Below are 17,008 nucleotides of genomic sequence, written 5' to 3'. Positions count from 1 at the left end.
TTACGGTCAAATGTGATTGGTAATAGTAGCCGGGCAACCTCTATAGTCTGATATGGCCTTTAGATATTCTAAGTTGGTAATCTTGCCGGCAATACTCTCTCCCTCCTTCTTCACGCATCTACCATTATTTACCATGCAATAGGGATGAGTTTATGAGATTCTAATTATGATCTAAACCTGAAAATACGTGGGATTTGATAATAGCGTTTCGATTCGAGAAATAAATCTCTCTATTTGTTCTAATGAATTCAGATCAACGAGCAGCGGACACCGATTCTCGTCCACCCACGGTGTACGATCAAAAGTATGTGGATTTCGTAGATAACGTACTGAAGGAAGTAGCCGACGAGTTTAAAAAGGAGAAAAAATGTAGGTTTATTAATCATTTAATATTAATATTAGCAGAGTTGTATTTTCCTTCTATTTTTTTCAGTCTGGACAAAATGTATGTTTAGTTTTAAGCATTCTACATTTTTAAACATGGATAAAAAACGTGAAAGAAAAAATGATACAAAAAGCGATCAAGGTTAAATGAAAGCACATGAATCGAGAATTTTTCTTATTTTCTCGTTATAAAAATTACATTTAATTCTTATTAAATGTTTAATATTGTTAATTTATTTAAATTTCTTTAAGTTTCTCTTCTTGAAAAATAAATGTCTACATCTTCTTTGTTATTATATATTATATATTATATATTAGATTAACTTTAATCTTACTTAATCTATCTTATTTAATTTACTCATTACCTTTTTCTGATTTTTTTTTTGCAAAAAAGAAAAGATTTGATAGACTTATATTGATAATATATTATATTGATAAGTCATCATTGGCTATATAAATATTCAAAATTGATTAGCAATTATGATAAAATTATAAAATATTTTCAGTCTCTGATCAGAATCTACTGAAATTATATAAACTATTTGGTGGAGTATTTGAAAGAGCCTTAGATTTGTATGAACAAAAACGAGTGACGCAAATTTCTACATGTGATAAAATTATAGCTGAACCATACCAACATATTAATGAGGTTAGCTGGTTGATGCAAATTAAGGGCCACTCTGGAGCATTATATACACTTTTTCCAGAAGTAAATTATTGCAGCTGTGCTGCTTTTAGGTATAACATATGAATAAATTATTTACTAAAAAGATAATGTAATTTTCAAAACTTTACATCTGAATAAGAAAAAAATATTTTTTGTATATTTTATAAAAAAATGTTTTATGAAAAATATATAAAATTCTTCTATGGCTTTTGCAACATTGCAGGCATCAAGTACTGACAAATCGATCCGCTTTCACTTGCAAGCATGTTTTGGCAGCTTGGCTAGCCAGCATTGACAACGAAAAATTGTTGCATCAACAATTAGCGCAGAAGCAGTTTGATAATTTATTGTTATATCAGGTTTCATATAAACACAATGAACCCGAATACAGATGACTACATTTTAGTTGCAAAAATGGGATTGGCAAATTTAAGGATTGCAATAGAATTATTAAAAACTGTCAATTTTAAAGAGGTATTTAGGATGCATTTATGTTCGTGCATTTCCTCTGTAGTTATGCGAAATGTTTATATGATTATTTAGATAGCTATTTGCTTTGGCAATGAAAACGGATTGAAAGTAACAGTCGAAGATGCAAAGTGTATACAGGCCAGTGCGTATATTCCACGTACAATTTTCGATGAATTTAAGTTAAAAGAAGACGTGATGTTCTCATTGAGTTTAAGCATATTGGTGGAGTGTCTTAGTATGTTCCGATCTACTTCAGAAGAAGATTCCATCGCAGTACAAATATTTTACAAAGTAAACTTGATATTTAAGTAAAATCAGAATAACTTTATTATGTATTTTAAGAAGTAGATCTAGAGTCAAAAACAAAAAATTTAAAGCTCTTCAAGTTCTAGTTTTCTGAATTATCCTAAAGTAAAGAAAATATTTAAAAAACACTTGCCATTTTGTAACATTAAAATGATATTGACATTATCATCTATTATAGGGCATAGGGTATCCTTTAAGTATTATCATTGTAGAAGATGGTGTTATAACCGATTGCTCATTACAAACTTTAGAAGTAGATACAATATTAGACTTTCATCTTGATACAGGAGATGTTGTAAATAAAATAGTATTGCAAACAGAATTATTGAAGGATGCCATGACCGAGTTAGATTCAACTAGCGAATTAGTCGAGGTATAGACAAATAATCATTTCAATCAAGCTTTAAAATGTCTAGAAATATGTGACAAATGTTTAATTGAAATACAATGCTTACTATTCTAGTTATGTTTATCACCGGAAGAACCCTTCTTCAGAATTAGCACGGAGGGTCTAGGTGGCATTTGCCACATCGGTTTTCCCCATGATAGTGATTTAATAGATACTTTCCAATGTACATCAACGGTAACATCTAATTTTAAATTAACGCACATTAAACAGGCGATGAAAGCTTTATTGTGCGCTGATAAAGTTTCCCTAAGAACCAATAACACTGGCTTATTGTGCTTTCAATATATGATTAAAACCGAAAGTGGACACGTCTGTTATGTGGAATATTATGTAAGGCTTTTCATAACGAAAAATTATACAAACAATTAGATTATTAATTTTTAATATTAGTTTTTATAGCATGCATTTTGTTTCAATCCTTACAGTTACACTTTACAATACTTTGATACAATATCTGTGTGATACACCATAAAAATTTTATTTATTTCATTTACAGATTTCTCCATTAATCGATATGTTCGATTAAATAGAGTGATGAGCAATAATAGTATGGACACATTGCATCAAATCAGAAATAGGCCAGATGTCCATCTATGTATACAGCTTTCTTTAATAAATACTTAAATGTTTTGTATATTTTCAACGATGATTTATTTTCATTTTTTCATTATTTTATTTTTTAAATAAACGAAACTATGAAATTATATCATTTCGTTATCATATACATTCAGAATGTGATTAAAAGAGATCACTAATCAGAGAGCTCGAAATGAAAACACATGTATATTTCCATTAGTCATTATTATTTGTAGAAAAAAAGCAAACATTCATAGGATAACAGCAACTGCTGTACATGAAACATAATTCATTGACGGTATTACACATTTCATTACGTAACACGCGATACATAAATAGAAAATGTGCACAACGCAGATAGCTAATTTATGCTTCGACTATTATTTAATATACATTTTTTTGCGAACGCATGAATTCGTAAATATGTAAATTTTAACTTTATAGGAAATTGTATTTTTTGTAAGTTTTTAAAGTTAAATACTTTCAACAAGAATTACATTCAGCTTATACAATCCGGTATTCTATGTCAACGTGTACTATCTTATTTGCCCTCTTAAACCAGATTTCAGACAATAATTTACATATTCTTATCTTCGATACTTTTAGAAGCACTTGCATGGGGTTGTGCACGCCTTCAGTTTTGATAACTGAACTTCTATTCCTGAAGCTTGTATACCCTCGTGCAGACTATGTCATCGACCTTCATGATCTGTAACAGAAGTAGCATAACGTCTATAATATTTGATAGTTGTAGCCGTATTCGACTTAACGGTAATCCCTCGAAATTATTAATAGCAGTTTCTATAAGAGTACAAGAGAGAAAGAGTGCGGGAATTATTCCCGCGCCGGTGTCTCACGGCATTAACGCGTATCGCCAGACGGATCAATGGGTCTTTATTGGCACCGTTTCGGAGCTCGGTGCTGTAGAATTGTACGTGTCACGAACAGGAGGAGCGCACGCGATAATTGGCCGGACATTTGACGAATCATTATAACATTAGCCGCTCGTGCAACGATCCCTCGTTGCGGCGCTCCTCCACGTAGCTTTTGTACTTTAATCGGCAACTCCTGCGACTGCGTCAAGCGACACGAATCAAAGTTCAAATGTTTAGAGAGGAAGGATGCGCACGGCAAGTGCATTTTCCCGCACAATTAACTATGTCTTAACTATTCTTGTAATAATAAAACTCGTTCTGTTATGTACCGTCCAAGTTTACATGCTAGGCAGGATATTTTAAATATTTTTTTTTTTTTTTATAGAAAGATGTATACAAATGATAATAATGGAATAATTAATAACAATTCTCGTTTTAAAAAAGAAATATGATTCAATAGATAATTTTCTTTAGAATAATTTTAGTTTTATTAATTTTTAGATTCGCGTGTAGCGAATTATTAAAATATAATATATGTCCAAAGTAAATTCTCCATCGTATATATTAATGTAATATTTCAAGTCTTCAAAAAACATAGCCGCAAGTTTGCCAGTCTATAAGCGATCTCCGCGAATTTATCATGAGACACACATAGAGACAGAGATTATTTCTTGCGATTCTCCAATGTTTACCCGAGTAAAGGTCGATGTTACCTTGTTCCTAACTTCTACTACTAACTTTAAATAATTAATGTTCTTACAAGTACGTGGCTTGTTATCGATTTACGGGTAAAATATTGATGCAAAACCAAGATTAGAATTTAAATATCGACGCGTTACAAATGACAAAGTCATTAAAAATTACCTAAATCGCTGTAAAATTTGCTTTGCTTCAAAAAACATAAATGTTAACGATATTTATGAGTTATACACATTTTATAATCGGTTTAATCATTGCGTTCAATACGTGTGCGAATGTATGACCAATCTCTTGAAAATCTCTTGAAAATCTCTTGAAAATCTGCTTACCGCTTTCATCTCTGTGGGCGAAAATTCTCTTTCGATCGTAGTGTCCTTCTCTCCCTTTTGCACCTGGACGAGTTTGTTACCCTCCAGAGTACAGACGCTTTTCACTTTCCTGCCGTCCGCGGTTTCCTCGTCGAACTCCTCGCCGAGCTTGAATTTTATTTCGGTGTTTTTGAATGGACTGGTTGTTTTCAGAGTGTACGTTCCATCCTTCTCCGTTAATTCGACGACGGGACTGACACTGCTGCCCATTTTCCGTGTCACCATACCCACGCCTGAAGAAAAGCGTAAGCTATTTCAAAATACATTTATGATTTTAATTTCAATTCTCTATGAAATTCTAATGAGCCCAATGATTTCCTCATGTTCACTAATTGTTTTCATAAAAATGCCAATACCTCGCGATAATTATCTAAATTTTAAAGAAAATGCACAGAGGAGAAATTTTTTCATACGCTTCAAACTATTGCTTAAATTGAGAAATCCGAGGCAATAATATTTCTTCAACAATTATGTGACAAAATCACATAATTAGTAAGAAATATATTGCGACATCAAGCTCAAGATTAGGATAATTTTTTATAGCGCATATCTATTGAAATCGAACTCGAAATAAACGGAAATTGAAACTTTCATTATCCGTCAGCACTCGGAAGAAGCTTATCTCTCTCGGGAAGCACTATTTTCCTACCGATCTAATCCGAAGAGTGTCGGTCACGCCTAAAAATTTTACAAAAAAAGATCAATTTCTGATCATAAGAATCCTCGTGTGAAAAACAGTTGAACGACAAATTTCATATGAATATCGGATGGTGTTGTGATTAGAAATTAATTTTTTTTTTTTTTTTAATTACAAATGTCAGTCAAGGCACGCGTGTCGTCTCACCTAAGGCTTTCATGTATTCGTCAAACTTTTCGCTCGTCTGGAGCTTGTAACGCTTGCCCAGAATACCGGTTAGTATTTCCGACGACATTGTGTTCGATCTATCATCGACGCCTGCGAGAACGGGACTGACTAACGGCTCGGCTGGTTTATGCTTTATGCTCGCTTGATTGATTAGACTTTATATCATAGGTAGGCTGAGTTCATCGTGGGAGAAAGCCGGTTTCGCGTTGAAAACCGTGGCGAGAGAGACGCAAAGAGACTTTGAAGTTTGACCCCTTGTTGACGCTATTTATAGACATCGCAAATTATCACCCGGAATGACATCATGTTATGAATATTACAGCACATGGCAATGTTGCAACAAGAATATCTCGATAGATAATGATAGATAGAAATCTTTTTCCAGCAACAACTGTTCTTAAACTACGGTAAAAGGCGTGACTCTTGCTTCAGACGATATTTCCGATTGCTGATTTCGATAGCGATTTCATTCGCATCCATTGGTGAAAACTATATGTTGATGAAATGTCAACGAAAGTCTATTTCGTTATCCTAAGGCGATCGCACTGATTGCTCATTTGACTAATAAATTCACAATTGATGACGATTTTCTTATCTCGTAAAGCTATTAGGGAGACTGTGATTATCTGTCGTTTGCGAAATTGAGGAAATAATTATCATCCGATGTATTACCGATTCGATTAACGATCTTACATTGGTTCGGGATCGCGCTTGACGACAAACGTGTCGCGAGGAATATTCCTTTAAGCGACCTCGAAAATAAAAAAAAAGAAAAGTAAAAAAGCAAAGATACTCTTATCTCGCCGCCAGGTGATAACGAAGTTATAGGTTTGCGTCGAGTCACGCAAGTACCGCTTATCGATCTTACCGTCGCCGTGACGATTCTCGGAAAAGACGTACGCCTCGAACTTTCCGCGTCGAAATAATCGCGCGGTAACGCGTCGAAAGACGGCACGTCTAGACTTGCTCTCTTATTTAATTTCCGGCAAACCGCTCGTCCGAAGATTACCGTAACGACGATGTCGAGCGAGGGGGTGGGAAACGTTGATCCCGTCCGTCAACGGTTCTGTAAACCTCGCGCAGAATCCGTTATACCATCGCGCCGTCGTGTAATTCATGATTCTATTTCACCTCAAATATTATCATATTAAATCTAGTACTCGAGTCTTGAAGTATGAGACAGATGGCGTCAGGAATTACTGCAAAATTTACATTTAAATTAATTTATTGCATAATAATTATTTCGCAGGAATGACTGATTCGCATACTTGGACTTAGCGAATCTACCCAAAGATCCGAAGATCCAAGTTCAATCAATATATTGCGAACACTCGTGTACATTTATCATCATTTATCATAGATTTACATCTGTATACACATTTGTATGAGTGATAGAGCAATGAATATTTAAAAGAAGAAAATGGAAAACACAATCCAATCTAATTCATGAATAATAACTAGACCTATAAATATGTTTAATAGAAACAGAAGAGCATAACGAAAAGCTCGTTTTATATTTTTTTACTCTTTAATTAAAAGATGATGATATATATTCACAAAATATAAAGATTATATACTTTCTATATTATATTTAATATTGTGTAATAATTGCTTTCTTGATATATATATATATATAAATATATATATATATATAAAACACACATATGCACGCATCACACACACACACACACACACACACACACACACACACACACACACACACACACGTTTTATATATATAATATATATATATATATATATAGATATATATACACAGGATATGTATATGCAAATGTAATTAGAATTATGTATATAAAACGTATAAAGAAGTCCAAAATATATACATATGTATATAATTGACATAATGTACGTATATGCACAATATAGTGACATACAGTGATAATTTTTTTACTGAAACAGTGATAAATATTAAATTTTATATGCTGCATATGTACAAAATACATTAATGAATGTACATATTATTATACACTATAATGTATATTCAAATCATGTATACAAATATACATTCTATATACAAGATATTATTTTTTATATTATAATGAATATATATATATATATATATATATATACACACATACATACATACATACATATATACATACATACATACATACACACATCCACATAGAATATTCAACATTATATAACAGTTGATAAAGTAACATTTGTAGATAATAAAACGAAAAATAAAGAGATTGTCGATGTTATCTAAATTTTTCATAAAGTCAATAAGCCTCACACCAGATAAAAAGATAACTTATCAATTGAAATTAACAGAGTTCTTCTTTCCTTAATGATCATAAAAATAAAGTGCTTATGTCCAAAGGTATTTTTAGAAAAGAAATCTAACATGACTTTCACTACTTATAAAAATACATATATGTGATTGATGAACTTAGTTATCACAAATTTTGTATAAGCACGAATACCGCGCGCTCGCGTGATTCGACCGACAATTACGGGATTTATTAATCACATTGATAAATTAATTCAAGTGTTAAATTAGACCGCAATCAGACAGTTCGTAGTGCACGATTAGAATTAAGATCGAGGTCAGGTCATTGCACGAAGGCGAGGGGGCGTAGTTTAACGTATTAAAATTGATAAATGTCCCGGTCTTTATTGATATCTCGCTGATGAACAAACGAGTTTAGCTGCTAATTAACCGATTAAGACTTACGACGATACGCGCTAGACGGAAGCTACCTACATCAAATCATGTTTATATTTTCGAACGTATTTACAAAGCCGAATGGAAATGTAATGAAATTACTCAGGTCATTGAGTTATCGAGGATTCTAATTTGTCAAAACTATTATTATTTAGCTCTTATATTTATTGAATCCAAGTTCCGTGAATGAGCAGAGTATTAGTGCTCTCCAAGAACTCTCCTTTGATGTTTACCCCGTAACTTTTCATGCGCATATTAGTCACGTGCGCGTGTTTGTTCACGTGCACGTTTGTTATACGCCGATGTGCCGATCTCGCCACGCGACGTGTACAGATGGGACTAACGACAGATCCCATCATGATAATAATATAGCCTGTAGTAATATGTATAATCGTCCGCTTTCTGCAGAAGCGCAATTTATACTGCGCGGTGCCAATACACTCGGCACGAAAGGCTTTTTTACCTCTTTCTATTGTCACTATTTTATTATGCGAGACCTTTAATGATTTCTCAGTTATCTTCCCTATAATCTGTAATAGTGGACTAGGCGTGCATTTCTACTAATGTAGATTAAATCTCGATTTAACTTTTTATTCTCTTTCAGTTCTAAGAATTATGTTCATTTCCAATGTAAATTAACTTTAATCCCAGTTTAACTTTGGTCTTTATTTTTTTCTAATTCTTAGAATTAAAACAAAAAGTAAATTAATACCGCGATTGAAATTAATAAATATGGATAGAGATGGATATTAGAGATTTGTTTGAAATTCATATTTCTATTTTTCTTGCATCTCTCATTTCTACCAATGTAAATTAATTTATTCTTCTTTTTCTCATTTTTAAATATTAAAAAAAAAGATAAAAGGTTAATCTACGTTGGTAAAGTAAATAAAAATGGGTTTCATCTCTCTATTCCTTGTTATATGCAAAACTATTTCCTTACTATCTCCTTATTCTATTCGACTTCTCTCACGAATAGAATTGTGTAATTTTATCGCAGTTAACGTAACATAATGAAGCGCTTGTGGTTAGTGCTTAATACCAAGTGATATAATCCAAGGTCTTCAGGAAATACGGGCAAAGATAACAAAGGACAACAACACTTGTTAAATATTGCGTAACATTCCATGTCCGGTTGTTGGCGTTCGAAAGAGATCCGTAGAAGGAATTAATCGCTAAATGTGAATGATGGAAAGGAAAAATTAGTGGGATTCCGATTCTCTTTCTTAACGCACTGAGAACAGCACATTAAGAACACGATTCATGTGGCACACAACGCGAGCTTCGAACTTTGATCAAATTAATCTCGAATTGTAGAGTAGTGTTAATTTATCGACCGCGAGAATATAAGAGGGCGAAGTGCTATTTCTTGAATTTGCTGATTTAATTTTTCACGCGAGCATACTAAATTAAGATTTCCGCATTTCTGCACTTTGAACGACCCAAGCGGTGCCAAGAGAGCAACATTCGATTACGTACCGAGCGCCTTCATGAACTCGTCAAAATTCTCGCTGCTGAAAAGCTTGTAACGTTTTCCAAGGAATTCGCTCGACATGGTGATCGACCGGAAGATGAAACGATGCGTGAAGAAGACGAAGAGATCGGTAGCGACACCGGGGATGTCGGTCGATGGAAGTTCACTGGAACACCTCCTGGCCGATCGGCGCGGTTACGAGAACTGAACGGGAACGTCAGGATGAGGAGTATCGAGCACGAAAACTCTGCTTCCCCAGACTGTTACCTCTCTTCTCTTTCTCACTCTCTCGATCTCTCTCCTTCTACCTTTATCTCGCTTTCCTTGTCCCACTCGCGACTCGTCGTTTGCCTGTTCCGCTGTCGATGTACCGGGGGTCGTGCTCCCTCTCTCACTGCACTTCCTCCTTCCCCCTAACTTGGAACCGCCCTTTTCCCCTCTCGTTAACCCATTAGCTCCATCTCCCTCAGCTCTCCGCGATTCTCTCGTTTTCTCTTCCCTTTTGCTCCTTCCGCCCTTTTCCAATGTACAGGACGAAACCTTCCCCGTCTCGCTCCCACTCGGAGCTTCCCCCTTCCCGGGATCTGCTGTGGCGCGATCGTGCTATCCTGCATCCTGCTTGCACGACTTTCGTCCTTCTTCTGGCGTGAGACATGCCGTTTTTTGATTTTGTCCTATACTCGCATGTGTGAAGCACCGAAGTAAAAAAATCGGCGACGGTTCCTATATAAATATTTATCAAATTAATTAGATCGTGATAAGATTGTTATAATACTTTTATAGAATAGATAAATTCAATATCTTAATATAAATTAATATATAACATGGTAAATAAGTGTAAACAATATAATACGCCAAGCTAAAAGTTTCTATATACTTTCTATAAATAACTAGAATAAAAAAAGGCAACTCTCGGCGAACTCTTGATCTTAGAATCGTAATAATATTTCTTTTCTTGAATTTATACAAATTCGAAATTGATTGCTCATCTCGCAAACTACGTATCATTATTTTTAATGGACTTACAATACAGCAGCTCAAAGTTAGTTTTTAATAAATCGATTGTTTACAGGATGAGACGACTGAGTTTCACTGTTCGCTTGCATAAGCAGTTCCTTCCTTCAGTTTACGAAAAACATTACGTACGTGTAATATAAATTTTCCTAACAAATATGCAAAATAATACATGATATCAATTGTATTTATAATAATGCTGACGTCTGAATCATGATACGCGGTTGTTATTATCTATGATACATACTTGCGCGCGATACGAGAGTTGATTTCATAAAAAGACTATCATGAGAATCGAGAATAATGTCAAAAAATTTTTTTCACTTTCGATTAATAATTCTTTTTCTTCCATTTCCGACCGCTCTAATCGCTTCCAGATATATGGGCTAATTCCAAGTTCAAGAACGACATGAAGTTAAAGGTGTACACCTCTTGAACTTGACATGCGTGATGTGAGGTACGCATCGGACGATACGAATGCTCCCACCTCATTGGTCGGTGGATCAATGCGCGCGACTTCACGACGAATCGTTCCTACGTTCGAATAAACGGCTAATAGGCACTTATAGTCCCTTGTAATCCTCTCGTAATTGCGTTCAAAGTCCCACTAACGCATGTGGGTGTGTCGTGCTGTATTATTTATATTTCGATTCATACATTCGTGCGTGCGGAAATTCCATTTGTCGTACATAAAACCGCCGATCGATTCATCCAACTTTCCGATGAACCTCTGCATTCATGCCACGTTATGCCATCAAGATACTCATCTGGCGACCCAACGTTAATTTATTCCTCGCACCTTCCGTTTTTTAATATTGTGGCAATATTGCTTTACTGATGCAGCGATGTCGCGACATTACAATATTGCAGCAATATTAAATGCAAATGAGTTGCAAAATCTGTGTTGCGTAGGTAAAAGATGGTTCATTAATGATTCGTTTAATTCGATAAATAATGAAATTTGACACGTTGAATTTTTCTCTTCCGGATAGGGAGCGAGGGAGACCGGCGTATCGAAGGTATGACGCACGGCTCGCGATGCCACGTCTGATCGCAATGGCGTCGATTTCGTCGCTCGCGATCCGCAACGCCCGCCACGGTCGATAACGGTGCGGTGGAAACGCGTCGACGCTGCCGTAATCACGCACACACGCTTGTCGGACGCGCGGCGATGTCGCGTAGCAACACGTGAATTCCGACGCCGACGACTTGTAGGCTTGGCAACATCGCGGCGGCGCGAATTCCGCATTTGCCGTCGAGGGGTGTATACGTACCGTACCTTCCGAATACGAACCGGCTGGAAACGTTCGCCGACACATCGATGACGTTTAATTCTCCAAAGGGACATCTCACGAGGCACGAAGATACTCGTCCGGTTCTCCTCTCCTCTCCTTTCCTCTCCGTGTTATTTGCGAAAGGACCGACAAACCGATCCAGCACCGATCCGTGCATATGCGAGATCTTTACGCTCGTTTTCTCCCGCTTGTCGCACCGAAATATATCTTCCGTGGTCGTCGCCTCTTATTTTTGAAACTCCCTCCTAGGATGAAGTTGCCTGCTCTTCCTCTTATACTCGCTCTATCGTTACTTATTTCATTTATCTAATGACTTTCGACATTTCGACGCGTGTCGAAAACGTTTTCGCTATCTTAAAACTATCTATTTTAATTCTTTTTTGTCGAATGTCAATATGTCTCGGATTTCGCTTCCTGACTGTTTGCTCACTCAACTTGCAAGACTAGATTGTTTTGCTAACTTTGTTAGCTATTATTATTCGCGAAGCACTTATACTCATGTTACCTGTACAATTGGAATTTTTTTTTACATTGTCATAGTATATATATATATATATATATATATATATATATGAGACACGGCACGTTTCGCATTTTTACGGAAAGTTGCAACGTGCTTTGCGTCTAACGGATTATTATTTTGTAAGATGAAACAGAACTTTATTGAGGCTATCTTATGTCATATAATTATGTTTTGTATATCTAATTATGGACGTATCCAAAACTTTTTTTCAAGGGAGAGAGTTCATCAATTCTGAGGATTTAAGACATAAGCAATTTTTTCTGTTAATGAATCATTTTTTATCTTGGGATATCTTAGAGCTTAGAATATCTCCTAGATTTTGATTTTGAATAAGAAAAATATTAAGTTTCATAAATCATCACTTTAACTTTTTTCGGAGGGCCTCCCTCTGACTAACCTAACTGCCCTCCCTCGTCCTCCCCCCCCCCTCCCATGGATACGCCCCTGTGCCTAATAGTAACTTTTCTCTACGAATATTTTTTTATTTGGTTGCTGTGAGAAGTAAACTTCTGGCCTTTTAAAAGTGAATTTAATTATTATTAATGACCTAAATTTACTTATGTACATGAAACTTTACCTTACATGAAATCATACAACACAAAAAAGAATTGCGTCTTACAAATGCTCAGGTGATAGTCATTACAAAATAAAACAAAAAGGAAATAAAAAATATGAATATAATTATCAACATTTATTCAAAAAGAAGTGTTTTACATATAATAATACATAAATACATAAATATATGGTTGCATAACAAAAAGAAATTTGGATTATTGAGTATGATACAAACTTTATGTAATTATAAATATTTAACGAATCAATTATTTCCTACGTTACAATTATATTAGTTTATTTAGAAAGTACGTTACTTTTAATAAGACGTAGAGAAATTAGATTTTTAATTCGGCAGAATGATGAAGAATTGATAGATGACGCGAGAAATTATGCGTGAAAATAATATATTCAAAAGAAAAGAATATTCTCTCAGTGTGTGTTGACGCGTCCGAAATACGTAATTCTCTAAATACGTTTCTACAGGCGAATATTCCTACACGCCTGGCCGAGCATGTGTACGTGTTGACGCGGCGACGCGATTCCGCCGTTCTTTCGGCCCGCTCTCGACTCTCGACCCGCGCGGTGGCCCTCGGCGGCCTCGCTGACTGGCGTTGGTCTGGCAACGTCGCGGGCGGCACAGATTCCGCTCCGCAACCGCAACCGCACGTTTGCCGCCGGGCCGCCATGATACCAAAGCCGTGCTGGCCGTGCAACGGTTTCTCCGCAGTGACGCGCAAGCCGCTGCCGACGACGCGACACACGAACGACAACGAACGTGCTGGACGAGCGCGGCTGCGGGTTTTCCGTTGCCGATCTCAATCATTTTCGCGTACCGCGTTCGGCCGGCGACCGGTGACCGGTCCTGATGGGAAAAGCTGTTTCACACAGCAATTGGATTATTGTCGCTCGATCCTTTTCGAAGTTTGAATTTTTTCATTTGAGACAATTTCCGCTTGTAACGATTTTTCCGTCGCCAGCTCCTGTGAGACTCGTCAGGAGTTTCTCGCCATTCGTCAAGCGAGCTCTTAACGAATTTGTCGAACAAATTTCGGGATCGCGAAGAAATTTTGGGGAAAATATCGTTTTCATCACGAGGTCGCGGGATCGCGGGGTGGCGAAGCTAAAGCACAACCGAGTGAATAGAGTCAAAGGAAAGGAGGAAAAAAATTTCTGGAGACTCTATGAGCATGTTCGACACGGAAAGGTTCATCGAGGAGATAGAGAGGCGGCCGGCGATCTACGATGTGAGTCGCGGCGAGTACAACGACCGTAACGCCAAGATGACCGCGTGGGACGAGGTCTGCCAGGTGATGGTACCGAATTGGGCGCACTTGACGGACGAGGAGAGAAACGTGGAAGGTATATAGCACGCAGGCCGCCGCAGGATTGATCGATCCGGATTCCTTCGACTACGTTGCTCTCGTCGAGCACAGAAGCGGAAATCCGGAGAGACTTGAGAATTGTCGCGAATCGATATTTTTCACACACGTTCAATCGAGCACGTTGAGCAAATGATATTCTTTATTATTCAGTTGTTATTGTTGAAGATGTAGAAAAAGTTGAACGTGTTCTGATATCTTCTCGCTATAGTCTTGAGCTTCAGCGAAGTACTAGAAAGAAAAATAAATTTCATTATTACATCAATTAGATCAAGACATATTGAATATGTTTTAATAGAATAATTTGTATTTTAAAGATACGAAAGAATTTTTTTTTAACGCGTTATGATTTTCTGAAAATTGTGATTTATTATACTTTATTACTTTATGATGTCTTACATTTCGAAACATTCTTTCGGAACGGACATTAAAATTACGTTATAATTGTTGGCTTGCGTTAATTTTTGTAGAGAAAAATCTGCGCGGAAAATGGAGAAACATACGGGATTATTTCATGAAAGAACTCAAGCTTCAAAAGTCGCATCAGTCCGGGCCTGCCGGACGAAAGCGAAAAAAGTATATGTACTTTGATCGATTATTGTTCCTCATGCCGACTGTGGAGAACAAGAGGTATCAGATGTCGTTAGAAGCAACGGAAGATCGATAAGACCTAAGTTTACCTAAGTTCGGCTTTCTTTTAGGGGTTCCGCGATTCCTATTGTTCCTTGCAAATCGGAGGAAAGTGAGGGTGAAGTAGATAATCCCGTGATTGAGGAGTACGATCCCCTTGCTCACAGTGGTGTTTCTATAACGAGTAACCGAGAGTATCTTCAAGCGGGCACTCCCTCGTATAAGGTGTGTCCGCGTTATCCGAAACAGCTCTGCGAGACGTCTTTCACGCCCTTCGACAACGAGATACACGACATCCTTTCTTCGCACAGCAGCCAACGCGTTACCCTCGATGAGGATGACTACGATAAAATGTTCCTTCTTTCCTTGCTGCCGATTATCAGACAAGTACCAGAAGAGAAGAAGCTGGACGTTAGAATACAGATGCAGCAAGTTTTGGCCATGGCGCTCCGCCCATCTGATAATAAATGAACTGTTTGATGCATTTTTTAGGGGACAGGGAAAGAGGAGAGAAGGATAAAGAAAATTACGGATTACGACGAATAAGAAAATACATTATTTTATATATTTTTTAATCCGTCCTGTTACAATATTTTCTCTGATAGATTATCTTTATATATTTTTTTTTTTACGAGAATAATGAAAATTTAAAATCCATTTAATTCGGGATCATTTCATTTGACAATTGGACACATCCATTCACATCGGCCAGTGCTTAGCGATTTTTTTTTAGTTTAGTGAACTATCTATTATAGTTCACTAAAATGTTTAATCTTTTTATTTAAAATGTTTAAAAGCTAACATTTAATCGATCAATTAACAATGTATACTCAGATGCTAATCAACAATGTGCGTAATCGGATGCCACTCATTTAATTCTAATAGATATTCAAGCTAATAATGATTATTTTGTTTCGTTTATTGTTTTATATTTACAAAACTTTATAAGATTATAAAGTTTATAACTTATAAAGTTTATATGGCAAAGTACTTTGATATATAAGACTATGTCGATAACTATAGTTATAATGGCGTAATTATAATAACGTATAATAATTACATAAATACATAAACTTTAAGTTACATGATTTTCTGAAAACATTGGATCGAAATAATTTAGCGCAAGTTACAATCAAGGAATAATTTAAGATACATCCCTGATGGAAATATTTTGCTGAAATTCTTTTTAAATTGATCCTATTTCATTATTATTTCGTAATGTATATACAGTTTTTAACAAAAAATTTCAACAACATTCTTTAACTTTCTTTATTACATTGAATTTCGTAAAGACAAGTATAATAGTATTATAAAATTGATGAAAAGTGAAAATGAAAGTTATTAAAAAAAATCACTAAATATTTTTCAAAATAAATCTTAATTTTCTTTATGAAATTTAATATAATATTTTGAAATATAAGGAAAGTTATAGTTGAAAAGTAATACAAAATTTTTTTAAATAATAAAATGGTGTCAGTTGAGCGAGAATTTTAGCATAAAATATTTTTGTCAGGAATAATGGATAAGTTTTCTACTTTAAAGAAGATAAACATGAATATATAAATATTGCGTCTGTGATATTAAGCTCTACTCGACAATTCAACAAGCGAAAACGTATCGCGCAATATGGCGCAGTCCTGTTCTACTAAGATGATTCAAATGAAATATATATCAGACATCTTATCCTTTAAGTTTCGATATCAGTTTTGTGTATTTTTATATCCAACTAGAACGAAAAATATTATGAATACCATTGTAATATCATAAATTCAATATCGAATGAATTCAATACCTCTGGAGTATCAAATTTGTTTACCGACTGCGAT

At 35.6% G+C, this 17,008-nt stretch overlaps 4 protein-coding genes across 6 annotated transcripts; 3 read left to right on the top strand and 1 right to left on the bottom strand.

The window, feature by feature from the left end:
* Positions 1-87: 87 nt before the first annotated feature.
* LOC148938330 (zinc finger SWIM domain-containing protein 7-like) lies at positions 88-1,446 on the top strand. Its single transcript, XM_089085057.1, has 3 exons — positions 88-369; positions 891-1,122; positions 1,275-1,446. The coding sequence occupies exons 1-3, from the start codon at positions 243-245 to the stop codon at positions 1,444-1,446; spliced, it is 531 nt and encodes a 176-aa protein (XP_088941183.1). The 5' UTR covers positions 88-242.
* LOC105433309 (cell cycle checkpoint protein RAD1) lies at positions 1,389-4,960 on the top strand. Of its 2 annotated transcripts, XM_011648561.3 has the most exons (5): positions 1,389-1,525; positions 1,595-1,813; positions 2,007-2,201; positions 2,292-2,567; positions 2,734-4,960. In XM_011648561.3, the coding sequence occupies exons 1-5, from the start codon at positions 1,427-1,429 to the stop codon at positions 2,761-2,763; spliced, it is 819 nt and encodes a 272-aa protein (XP_011646863.2). In that variant the 5' UTR covers positions 1,389-1,426; the 3' UTR covers positions 2,764-4,960. The 2 variants fall into 2 exon arrangements, with proteins under 2 accessions (XP_011646863.2, XP_088941153.1); XM_089085027.1 differs by having other exon boundaries at positions 2,292-4,960.
* fabp (fatty acid binding protein) lies at positions 3,022-10,023 on the bottom strand. 2 transcript variants are annotated; one of them, XM_011648559.3, is made up of 3 exons: positions 9,792-10,023; positions 4,717-4,988; positions 3,022-3,522 (listed from the first exon to the last, which is right to left on the bottom strand). In XM_011648559.3, exons 1-3 carry the CDS (start codon positions 9,865-9,867, stop codon positions 3,469-3,471), a joined length of 402 nt encoding a protein of 133 aa, XP_011646861.1. In that variant the 5' UTR covers positions 9,868-10,023; the 3' UTR covers positions 3,022-3,468. The 2 variants fall into 2 exon arrangements, with proteins under 2 accessions (XP_011646861.1, XP_011646860.1); XM_011648558.3 differs by lacking the exon at positions 9,792-10,023 and adding an exon at positions 5,600-5,757.
* Positions 10,024-13,332: 3,309 nt separating this feature from the next.
* On the top strand, positions 13,333-16,873 carry LOC105433310 (uncharacterized). Its single transcript, XM_011648562.3, has 3 exons — positions 13,333-14,532; positions 15,023-15,182; positions 15,254-16,873. The coding sequence occupies exons 1-3, from the start codon at positions 14,355-14,357 to the stop codon at positions 15,651-15,653; spliced, it is 738 nt and encodes a 245-aa protein (XP_011646864.1). The 5' UTR covers positions 13,333-14,354; the 3' UTR covers positions 15,654-16,873.
* Positions 16,874-17,008: the final 135 nt, after the last annotated feature.

The sequence above is a fragment of the Pogonomyrmex barbatus genome, unplaced genomic scaffold, assembly GCF_055798465.1.
Source record: "Pogonomyrmex barbatus isolate J1 unplaced genomic scaffold, ASM5579846v1 scaffold1, whole genome shotgun sequence".
NCBI lineage: Eukaryota > Metazoa > Arthropoda > Insecta > Hymenoptera > Formicidae > Pogonomyrmex > Pogonomyrmex barbatus.
This window is presented reverse-complemented; position numbering and strand designations above follow the sequence as displayed.